This window comes from Coregonus lavaretus (assembly GCF_964263955.1).
Source record: "Coregonus lavaretus genome assembly, chromosome: 22".
NCBI lineage: Eukaryota > Metazoa > Chordata > Actinopteri > Salmoniformes > Salmonidae > Coregonus > Coregonus lavaretus.
The window spans coordinates 15654301-15667141 of NC_140009.1; the positions used below are offsets into that span (position 1 = coordinate 15654301).

General features: G+C 42.7%; 1 protein-coding gene across 1 annotated transcript; it reads left to right on the forward strand.

Annotated features, from left to right (window-relative positions):
• Positions 1-887: 887 nt before the first annotated feature.
• LOC311149636 (troponin C, slow skeletal and cardiac muscles-like) lies at positions 888-4733 on the forward strand (the record flags this gene model as incomplete). Its single annotated transcript, XM_084186829.1, has 6 exons — positions 888-911; positions 2240-2270; positions 2578-2724; positions 3333-3447; positions 4300-4436; positions 4702-4733. 6 exons carry the CDS (start codon positions 888-890, stop codon positions 4731-4733), a joined length of 486 nt encoding a protein of 161 aa, XP_084042955.1.
• Positions 4734-12841: the final 8108 nt, after the last annotated feature.

The following is a 12841-nucleotide window of genomic DNA, read 5'->3' on the forward strand; positions in this document are numbered from 1 at the left end:
ATAATTCAAAATAGGACAAAAGCCCTTGTCAGTTAAATGTGTATTAGTGACACACGCAGACACACCCACGCACGTGCACACTCACAAACACACGCACACCAGTGTAGGCTGCTGAGGGGAGGACGGCTCATAATAATGGCTGGAACTGAGTAAATGGAATGGCATATCATGTATTTGATTTATTTGATACCATTCCGCTCCATCCTCCCCAATTAAGGTGCCACCAACCTCCTGTGATGCACACTCCTATATGCTGCAGACCCCTCCCACTCCACAACACACAAACACACACCTCTGTGATTGTGTTTGGTAATGGCAGGCTTTAACCCTCTGTTCCGAATCACCCTGCCTCCCCCCCCTGAACCCCATGCTCTGTTCACAGTTACTCACCCTATGCCCGCTCCTGTTCCAAGCCCCCATTTGCTCTGGTCTGCCCTCCCCGTCCCTCTCCTTTGCCCCTCTGGTCACAGTCTAATGGTGGAATGTAGAGTGTCTCTAGCCCCCTCCCTGGAGATTACGGTTCGCAATGCATTCCCCTTCACTTCATTCCATTCCAAAGTGTGCCCCCTAAGAGCGGACACATTTTTATCTGAGCCTGGCTATTGTGACACACACACACACACACGCACACGCACACGCACACACACACACACACACACACACACACACACACACACACACACACACACACACACACAGATGCACGTGAGACACCCAGGGGGCTGGACAGGCAAGCAGGGTAGAGAGGGACCAGGCCCTGCCAGGCTCCAGTTATAAAACCCTCCCAGGATGTGGCCAGTGTCCTGCTCCTAGCTGTGCTCTAACTCCCTCATCTGTGCCACTACACCCCACGGACAGACGGGCAGCGGCCAAGCCAAGCCGCCACCATGAACGACATCTACAAAGCAGCGGTATGTCCCACTCCACTCCTACAACAGGGTACATTGTCTGGGGAGACTGTGAAAGTGTTTGTATTTGGTAGGGAGCATCATAATATAAGAATTGATTGAAATATTGCTCAATTTGGGATTTTCAGTGATAGGTGAGACAAGTTTTTTGGTTATGTGGTCTCTGCCAAGTTAGGTCCAAATTGTTGTTGTCAGATTTCTGTGTAAAGGTTGATGCAGTGTAAAGGTTTAGGCAGGTTACAATTTCAAATGAACACTTCAGGATTCACCCTTGATTTTAATGAAAGGTACCTGTAATATTTAGTAAAAAACTTTATAGAGGGTAACATTTTTCAGATAAACAATTCCTTCAAATGAGGTACATATGGATATTCCCTAGCCAAATGTCCAAGAATTTTGCAATTTGTAATTCTGACATTGCACAGATAATTCAACTTCCATAACAAACTGTGTCTGTCAAGCGAACACACACAACACCAGCCTTTGACGAGAGAGGCGAGATACCATACATCTAGATGCCGTGCCTCTTGAAGCCTATCAGGGTTGATAGGAGCACTCCAGGGGTCAGATGCCCCTGGTCCACACTGTGGGTTCATTCATGACTACAAATGGAGCAGTCCCACTTCTCATGGGCTAATTTAGGCCAGTTGCTCAGAGCCTCCTGCATGTGTGTTTCTGTGATGTCAGAAGAGGGCTTCAGGTCTAGATACCCCCCCCCCCCCCCCCCCCCCTGTATGTTTATCTGCCTAGCAATGTTTGGATGGACATTGCTCTTTTTCCTATAGATCATCACCAACGGAGTGTGTGTTTAATTTGTGGTGGACAACAGACAATAACTCTTATATAAGCAGCTGTCGCCCTCTCATTTGCGGTAGCTTTTCCAGGATGGATGACCAAGTGTGAAGGACCAAAAATAACTGTACCTTTGGTGGGTGAATAAGCTTTGTGTAAATTAAAGAAACATTTGAGGTGAACTGTTCCAGAGAATGGGTTCCGCCTTCTGGAGTTTACTGTAAATCCTCTGAAGGATTATTTTCATACACTAGATTTCTCTATCAAATATTTATGATTTAGGACTGGACCTTTCTCACAGCTGAATTTGAAAACTCCACAAATAAGATTAAAATGAATGGAAGAACAAAGGTAATAGAGGTATCACACACATGTTATTGCAAGAATGCAAAATATGATATTATGCTTATCAAAGAAAAACAGTAAATCAAACGTTATGATATGTGGTTGTAAAAGTAATGTACAACTGCAGTTAAAGAATGGATTCCATAAAATATATTGATTCGATTGCTTCTGAAAACTTTCCCTTTCTTAAATAGGTAGAGCAGCTGACAGACGAGCAGAAAAACGGTATGTAAAATGTGTATTCATCTGTATTTCATTATGGTTTGCTAACTTATGTGGGATATATCCTCAAGTTTTGCTCAATTGAATCACATCTATAACAATATTAGGCTTACATTTTTTTACCATTCTCTACTTCAGGCCTAAATGAAAAGTAAACGTTAGATTTCTCAGAAGATTAAATAAGATGATTGACTGAGAAAGTATCTCTTACACTACAGTAGCCCACACATATAACTGACCATGAAAAAAGGAGGGAGTGGGAACAGAATAAGAAGCATGGTCCTGTGCTGTGCTGTGCTGTGTGTTGCAGAGTTCAAGGCGGCCTTTGACATCTTTGTCCAGGATGCGGAGGACGGCTGCATCAGCACCAAGGAGCTGGGCAAGGTGATGAGGATGCTGGGGCAGAACCCCACCCCCGAGGAGCTGCAGGAGATGATCGACGAGGTGGATGAAGACGGTAAACACACACACACATGAAAGAGAGACTCAAATTATCACAATAGGCCCATTTATTTCCCATCGATAGTTCCCATAATGATTCACGTATGAGAGTATTTGGTGAGCTCATCAGACGTGGACAAGAATGGTACACAACAAAGACAAGCACTTGTAGTCTGCTCATCAAAAGGCCAATTCATGCCTCATTGATGGTTCACCAGGGACAGTTGTACACTGTTCTTTCTAAGACCGTAAACACACAAAAGAAAAACATCACATGGCTGAGTAGAGTATCTCGTCACGTGTAACAGCTACATATGTAGGATCTTAATTTGACCTATATTGTCATAGCCAAATAACGTTTAGTCCATAATGTTGCTTGATCAGTGGTTAGGCTATTAGCTGGCCAAAAGTAGGCTACATGAAAACTGCAATACGGTTAATATAACCGTGTGTTGGTGAAGGTTTTCAGTGAATTTATGCAAATCCCGAAGCTCATATGCATTTCCTGCGGTGCAGGAAAATTCTCAGCAACAAAAGAGTGATCAAATGAAGGTCTATATATCAAAGACAGGCTCCTTGACCCAAAACGTTGTGTGACATCATCCTGTTGCTGTGTCTTTGCAGGCAGTGGGACGGTGGACTTTGATGAGTTCCTGGTGATGATGGTGAGGTGCATGAAGGACGACAGCAAAGGGAAAACAGAGGAGGAACTGGCAGATCTCTTCTGCATGTTTGACAAGTATGTTTATCCTCATAAGTACATACGGAGACTCATAAGGGGGATGAAGTCTGGAAAAGTAACTCTTCATAGTCTTACCCAACTAACCCACAGTTTATGGATGGATTATAGCGTATTGGATTTATAAAGTGCTTTTCACCAGGACTAACATGTTCAACACGGTATAGGAGTACCTTACCCTGTCTATCACCAATGTGCAGCACCGACATGGTTGATATACACTACCGGTCAAAAGTTTTAGAACACCTACTCATTCAAGGGTTTTTCTTTATTTTTTTACTATTTTCTACATTGTAGAATAATAATGAAGACATCAAAACTATGTAATAACACATGGAATCATGTAGTAACCAAAAAAGTGTTAAACAAATCAAAATATATTTTATATTTGAGATTCTTCAAATAGCCAACCTTTGCCTTGATGACAGCTTTGCACACTCTTGGAATTCTCTCAACCAGCTTCATGAGGTAGTCACCTGGAATGCATTTCAATTAACAGGTGTGCCTTAAACGTTAATTTGTGGAATTTCTTTCCTTCTTAATGCGTTTCAGCCAATCAGTTGTGTTGTGACAAGGTAGGGGGGTATATAGAAGATAGCCCTTTTTGGTAAAATACCAAGTCCATATTATGGCAAGAACAGCTCAAATAAGCAAAGAGAAACGACAGTCCATCATTACTTTACGACATGAAGGTCAGTCAATACGGAAAATAATAATCATATGTGCCATTTAGCAGACGCTTTTATCCAAAGTGACTTACAGTCATGCGTGCATACATTTTTGTATGGGTGGTCCCAGCAGGAACAGATTTGTAAAGCAGTATAAATAATCCTCCTCTCCTATGCCCCCCAGGAATGCAGACGGCTACATAGACCTGGAGGAGCTGAAGGTAATGCTGGAGGCCACAGGGGAGGCCATCACTGAGGACGACATCGAGGAGCTCATGAAGGACGGAGACAAGAACAACGACGGGAAAATCGACTACGACGGTGAGGTTTTGACAATGAAAGTTAACCACATACTGTAGAGACAGAATAATTCCTTCCTCTGATCTTGTATTCATGATAATGATGCAATTGAACAGCTGGATATTTCACTGCTAGAAAAGGAAATTGCCAATATAAATTAAGCATGGTAACATATTATTCACAAGTAAAGCAGTGTAGTGACCAAAGTGAGGAAAATGTTTTTCTTTGTGTTCAATTAAGATTGTAGTTGACTAAATCACTCCCTTTTCCCTGCCCTTTGTTCCAGAGTTCTTAGAGTTCATGAAAGGAGTAGAATAAACAGCGTCAAGGGAAGACAGAGTCCCCTGGCCCTTGATGATATTTGTATGTTTCACTTCAACATCACAGACATCTATGTACAACTGGAGGCTGACTTTTGGATGTCATCGGTAGAACTTCTGAACGACTTGCAAGATTTAGTTGAATAATCAATCTATCTAATTGCTTATGTATTTTTTTTTAGAACTTTCTACCATTTCTTGCATTGTTGTAAATACAGTTTGTAACTCATTTTGGTGTCCATAGACTGCATTTGTTTAAATGTAACCACCTGAAAATAATCACATAACTTGCATATCACTTCAGTTTCTTCTTTTTCAAAGTTGCTGATGTTGTGCTGTCAGACAGAATGCTGTTTGAAATGCATCCTATTAGGCATAGGACAGTGCATCTGTTCCTATAAGTCCCTGTAATTAGACCATACTTTGATCAGCCCATTAGTAGTCTAAGCCTACATTTAAATGTACATTTATGTAGTTCTGTCCTTGAGCTGTTCTTGTCTATTAATGTTCTGTATTATGTCATGTTTCATGTTTTGTGTGGACCCCAGGAAGAGTAGCTGCTGCTATCGCATCAGCTAATGGGGATCCTAATACAATACGATAATACCAATACCAAATGCGATGTAGCCACATTGCAGACAAGGTATAATGCAATGCTTGTACAGTGGGGGAAAAAAGTATTTAGTCAGCCACCAATTGTGCAAGTTCTCCCACTTAAAAAGATGAGAGAGGCCTGTAATTTTCATCCTAGGTACACGTCAACTATGACAGACGAGAAAAAAAAATCCAGAAAATCACATTGTAGGATTTTTAATGAATTTAATTGCAAATTATGGTGGAAAATAAGTATTTGGTCACCTACAAACAAGCAAGATTTCTGGCTCTCACAGACCTGTAACTTATTCTTTAAGAGGCTCCTCTGTCCTCCACTTGTTACCTGTATTAATGGCACCTGTTTGAACTTGTTATCAGTATAAAAGACACCTGTCCACAACCTCAAACAGTCACACTCCAAACTCCACTATGGCCAAGACCAAAGAGCTGTCAAAAGACACCAGAAACAAAATTGTAGACCTGCACCAGGCAATAGGTAAGCAGCTTGGTTTGAAGAAATCAACTGTGGGAGCAATTATTAGGAAATGGAAGACATACAAGACCACTGATAATCTCCCTCGATCTGGGGCTCCACGCAAGATCTCACCCCATGGGGTCAAAATGATCACAAGAACGGTGAGCAAAAATCCCAGAACCACACGGGGGAACCTAGTGAATGACCTGCAGAGAGCTGGGACCAAAGTAACAAAGCCTACCATCAGTAACACACTACGCCGCCAGGGACTCAAATCCTGCAGTGCCAGATGTGTCCCCCTGCTTAAGCCAGTACATGTCCAGGCCCGTCTGAAGTTTGCTAGAGTGCATTTGGATGATCCAGAAGAGGATTGGGAGAATGTCATATGGTCAGATGAAACCAAAATATAACTTTTTGGTAAAAACTCAACTCGTCGTGTTTGGAGGACAAAGAATGCTGAGTTGCATCCAAAGAACACCATACCTACTGTGAAGCATGGGGGTGGAAACATCATGCTTTGGGGCTGTTTTTCTGCAAAGGGACCAGGACGACTGATCCGTGTAAAGGAAAGAATGAATGGGGCCATGTATCGTGAGATTTTGAGTGAAAACCTCCTTCCATCAGCAAGGGCATTGAAGATGAAACGTGGCTGGGTCTTTCAGCATGACAATGATCCCAAACACACCGCCCGGGCAACGAAGGAGTGGCTTCGTAAGAAGCATTTCAAGGTCCTGGAGTGGCCTAGCCAGTCTCCAGATCTCAACCCCATAGAAAATCTTTGGAGGGAGTTGAAAGTCCGTGTTGCCCAGCGACAACCCCAAAACATCACTGCTCTAGAGGAGATCTGCATGGAGGAATGGGCCAAAAAAATTCTCATTTTGTCTGTCATAGTTGACGTGTACCTATGATGAAATTTACAGGCCTCTCTCATCTTTTTAAGTGGGAGAACTTGCACAATTGGTGGCTGACTAAATACTTTTTCCCCCCACTGTATGTTTAACATATTCTCTCAGGGCTAGTTATTCTGCTGGAGAGCCTGTGGTGGATGTACCCACCATACGTCTGCTTAGAATGTACACTCAAGTAATAAATGTGTTAGCCAAAGCAACATCTGGTTTGTCTGATAGGACCAAGAGGTGACAGCAGGCCTAAAGAAGATCCTAGGCGTGCCTCTTCTGTATATCATCTTCAACACCATAGTGTTGAACAAGCCCAGCCCGTGCTCGGTGAACCATGTGCAGGCTGTGGCTCTGGGAGAGATGGTCACACCAGCCCAGCAGCAGAGCATCAACAGCCTGAAGGAGGTGCAGGGGAACGGGCAGGATGGAGAGCGCCGGGGCAAGAAGCGTAAGAGGAAAATCTCCAATCCTAACCCGCTCAGCTGCCTGAAGAAGAAGAAAAAACAGCCACCGACGCAACCGCTTAAGACTGAGCAAGCCAGAGGGAGGGGAGGGTCCATCCCTCAAACCACCCCCAAACCCCTAGTGTGGTGGGAACAGACTTGTTTATGAGGGCAGTAATAAGAGCTTAATTTTTTTTCCACCATTCCCAAAGGCTGAATATAAAATGTATACATCTTTTTTTATAAATAAATGACCGTTTAGATCTTTAGTAAACACATTTGCTCTGTATTTGCCAGATCAATGGCATTTCATTGGAATTCAAGAGTTCTAACTTCAAATGTTTGGAGAACATCAACACAATGAATTCAGTCTTTGTATTGTGTCATTTATCATGACGTCATGTTTTTAAAGATGTCACAATCTTGTTTTTGAATACCATAAGGTATTGATATTCTAAGTCATTATTATTATAGTAAGGCCATTATATCCAATTTTTAAGTCGCTCTGGATAAGAGCGTCTGCTAAATGACGAAAATGTAAATGTAAATGTAAATATTAGTTTGAATGTATTTGGTTCAAAGGAGAGTTTTTGGGCTGAAAATTATTTACCAGGAGAAACATTGTTTAAATGTTTTCTTTCCTTTTATCAAAAGTATAAGAGTCCTGCTTTACTTTAAAAAGTATACAATGGGCTAAAACTCAATAAGGTCATATATTTAGTTTGTATGAATCTTTCATCATAACCTGTGAACTTCTCTTTTTACTCCAACTCTTCCTTCTGATGTATCCACATTGCTCTCCTATTGATTTCACTGTACATTTTGGTGCAACACATAGGATCTTCTCTGCAGGGGTATGTGGGAGGTTGAACATATTCCAGCATTCATATGGTTGGAGGGACGGTATCTAGTTACACAATGTATCGAGACGCGCTATTTATGCCTAATCACAATACACTATCAAACAGTTCCTCACATGCAGCTCTTCTAACGTCATATACCTTATCTCTTTTCCATGCAATAAGCAATATGTGGGCAAAACCTGTAGACCGATAAGAACAAGTATTATAGAACACAAGAGTGCTGTAAGGAGAAATTACCCTAAATCCCCTATCGCATGTCATTTCTCAGAGGCCCCGTCTCCTCCATATCCTTCTGTGCTATACAGCAGATAAAACATTCACGTAGGGGTGGTAAGCTTGAATTAAGTCTTCTCCAGACAGAATGTAGGTGGATGTTCTATTTAAAAACTCTCCACCCATCAGGCATGAAGGCATGAATGAAGAATTGTCATTGAAGTGTTTTCTGTAACTGGTATTTTGCCTCTTATTTGTGTTCGATACACCCATCTAGTGGTGTTGTATATTTTGTATTATTCGTATATAATCTATATGCATTCTATTTTGGGGTTTATCTAAATTTATGAAGGGGAAGCTCCAGAATAAGCTGATCAGGGTAGTATTGAAGACTTCTTTCTCCCCTCTCTCTCCAGATGAAATCTTGCGACTTGTGATGGCTAGCTGCCAACAACCTGCCCACTTGACCCTATCCCCTCCTCTCTTCTCCAGACCATTTCCGGAGACCTTCTCCCTTACCTCACCTCGCTCAACAACTCATCCTTGACCGCTGGCTATGTCCCTTCCGTCTTAAAGAGAGCGAGAGTTGCACCCCTTCTCAAAAAACCTACACTCGATCCCTCCGATGTCAACAACTACAGACCAGTATCCCTTCTTTCTTTTCTCTCCAAAACTCTTGAGCGTGCCGTCTTTAGCCAACTCTCTTGCTATCTCTCTCAGAATGACCTTCTTAATCCAAACCAGTCAGGTTTCAAGACTGGTCATTCAACAGAGACTGCTCTTCTCTGTGTCACGGAGGCTCTCCGCACTGCTAAAGCTAACTCTCTCTCCTCTGCTCTCGTCCTTCTAGACCTATCTGCTGCCTTTGATACTGTGAACCATCAGATCCTCCTCTCCACCCTCTCCGAGTTGGGCAACTCCAGCGCGGCTCACTCTTGGATTGCGTCCTACCTGACAGGTCGCTCCTACCAGGTGGCGTGGCGAGAATCTGTCTCTGCACCACGTGCTCTCACCACTGGTGTCCCCCAGGGCTCAGTTCTAGGCCCTCGCCTATTCTCGCTATACACCAAGTCACTTGGCTCTGTCATATCCTCACATGGCCTCTCCTATCATTGCTACGCAGACTACACAATTTATCTTCTCCTTTCCCCCTTCTGATAACCAGGTGGCGAATCGCATCTCTGTGACATATCAGTGTGGATGACGGATCACCACCTCAAGCTGAACCTCGGCAAGACGGAGCTGCTCTTCCTCCCGGGGAAGGACTGCCCGTTCCATGATCTCGCCATCACGGTTGACAACTCCGTTGTGTCCTCCTCCCAGAGTGCAAAGAGCCTTGGCATGACCCTTGACAACACCCTGTCGTTCTCCGCTAACATCAAGGCGGTGACCCGATCCTGTAGGTTTCCAAATTCCTGCCTTACACAGGAAGCGGCACAGGTCCTAATCCAGGCACTTGTCATCTCCCGTCTGGATTACTGCAACTCGCTGTTGGCTGGGCTCCCTGCCTGTGCCATTAAACCCCTACAACTCATCCAGAACGCCGCAGCCCGTCTGGTGTTCAACCTTCCCAAGTTCTCACGTCACCCCGCTCCTCCGCACACTCCACTGGCTTCCAGTTGAAGCTCGCATCTGCTACAAGACCATGGTGCTTGCCTACGGAGCTGTGAGGGGAACGGCACCTCCGTACCTTCAGGCTCTGATCAGTCCCTACACCCAAACGAGGGCATTGCGTTCATCCACCTCTGGCCTGCTGGCCCACCTACCTCTGCGGAAGCACAGTTCCCGCTCAGCCCAGTCAAAACTGTTCGCTGCTCTGGCACCCCAATGGTGGAACAAGCTCCCTCACGACGCCAGGACAGCGGAGTCACTCACCACCTTCCAGAGACACTTGAAACCCCACCTCTTTAAGGAATACCTGGGATAGGATAAAGTAATCCTTCTACCCCCCCCTTATCCCACCCCCAAAAAAACCAATTTGTAAGTCGCTCTGGATAAGAGCGTCTGCTAAATGACGAAAATGTAATGTAAAATGTACTCACATAGGCAGGAGCTGCTTTCAGAAACTGGCTGCCTGTTGAGGCTAGGGTGTCCCAGATTAGACTGGGTTTGGTTTACAGGAGTATTTATGGTTCTGCGCACAGATATCTAACTGATTATTTTCCCCATGTTAGGGATGCACACAATCACAGCACCAGATCAGGTGTTGCTAATGTGTGCTTATACAGGTTCAGGAGTATTGCTGGGAAAGGTACTGTCTTGTACACTGGAGCCTCAGAGTGGAATAAGTTGCCTCTGCCCATAAAAACAACGTCCTCTCTGGGCAGCTTTAAAAATAAAGTAAAAACAGTTTGATGTCTTCTGTGCCCATATGAATGTCCCCTACGATGTAACTGCAATGATGAGACAGATGTTCTTCTTCTTTGTTTTTATGTTTTATTATCTCGCTGTCATACTGTGTGTAACCGCGTTGGATTTTGCCTAGCCATCTTGTTTTAAGAGGACCATAATCGAAATAAGTCCCAGACTTTATTGTGTTATCCTCGATGATTTTACTCATGTGCATGTATGGCTTTTTCAAGTTTTATGTGTGCTTGTTTTTATTTATTTAAATAGTCTAATTAATAAACTAAACTAAAAACTAAAATTGTTCTAGGTACTGATTTATAGATTTTCTGATGTATTTACTTGCCCGATCATGTGACATATGCAATTATCATTGGAATAGAAACCAGGTGTGTGTGCCGACAATTTAGACAGATGATGGCAATCAGATGACAATCAAGTTGACGATCAAATGCCTTTAGCCCTTATAAGGCAGAGAGGACCAGTACAGAGAAGAATATGCTCTGTGCTAAGGCCTGTGAGACAATGTGTTAGTGTACTATACTGACATACAGTGTTCTCAGTGTCTGGGATAGGATATTTCAGTTCAATGGAGTGTTGGAATTATTGGGGTCCTGGTAAGGAGTAAGGAATTTCCTTTTCAGAAAATGTAAAACCCTACTAATTGAGTAACTATAAACAGATTTTCAGATTGCTGTAGTCACAATCATTGACATGCACTAAATTCAAATTAATCTACAGATATTGCCTTTCTATGTTTTATTGATTGCGGACAAAACCTGTCCTGGTGAATACACATTAGACAGACATGCTTTTTAAATACTCAAAAGATCAACATCGTGCAGTTATCTTTCTTACCACTAGGTGTCAATAGAAATACATTAAATCACTGAGAGGCCATAATCATCATTGATGGAAAACAGCATGTCAGTCCCCGAGTGTAATGATATCATATTACTACATTGTAATACACAATTCTGTTATTTTACTTTAGTAAAAACAACTGTAACCGCTCTAGGACTGTAATACAAACCTCAAACACGAACATGTGATCAAAAACAAACACTTTAATAGAATATTAACGAACGAAACAAAATACATATAAAATGATCACCTAAAACATTTTGAATCAATCTGTTTAAAGACTGAGAAGAAAAAAACAAATCCAGACTCAGGTCAGACTGAAGTAAATAAGCTAGAGAATGTATGAGAATGATTGGATGGCGAGTCCAACAGACAGAAGGAAGTCACACAGACAGACACACTCTTACAAAAGGTCTAAATTACTAAGACCAGGACCTTACATTGACTAGAAGGCTGGATGAATGAGGCCCTGAGAAAGCTGTTTGGCAGCAGCAACCACTGGGGTCCTGCTCTTTCTGATATTACTGTAAATGTGGAGTATTCATACAAGGCTTGTGAGTGAGTCAGGGTGTGTGTGTGTGTGTGTGTTTAGAGTACAATAAAACACATCAAAGCAGAAGGAATATGTGAAATACATTTCCGTTGCAATTTGTTTTTAAAAGCTCTGCTTTGTCACATATTTTGCTATTCACAGAAACACAGCATTTGTTTCTGAAGACCCTTGGCCATGCTGGTCGTGTGTGACTGTGAATGTGAATGAATGGGTCTGGGTGTGGTGCAGAGGCAGTTGGCAGGGCTGGGGAGTGATTCAGACAGGACTGATGACTCATTAACACACACTGCAGTGTGGTTATATGTCTTAAAGAGCCATGTTGGGTAATATATCTGTGTTTCAGGGACACACAGGATGCCTATGACCTGCTTTTCTATTGTGTATGCTGTGCCTGATGCTTGCACCCCTGTAACTATGACCTCTGACAGTGATCGAGACAAGGTGGATATAAATATGTCTCATCGACCAAATGTAATGTGTGTGTGTGTGTGTGGAATGCTGTTATCCCATTGGCTGTCATAAAGCTAGAGACTGTCCAGAGTGTGTGCGTACACCATTGATCCACTGATTGATCCACTATCAATGATGACGCACGTCATCACATGGCACGAGTAAGATCTAGTGAAATGATGGATCTAAATGATGGATCTATGAAAGTAATCCACATGACAAGATATAAAAACTGTTTTATACAGATGTACGATCTTAATTTGATTGCTTTTGTTGCTAAGAACTTTCCTGCAAAACAGTAAACGCAAACCTGTAGTGTATTTTAATTTTTAAAATAGTCTTTAAGTCTTCTAAGGTTTGTAATTTCCACTTTGAAATTTTAGACTTGATTTGCCCTAATGAAAAA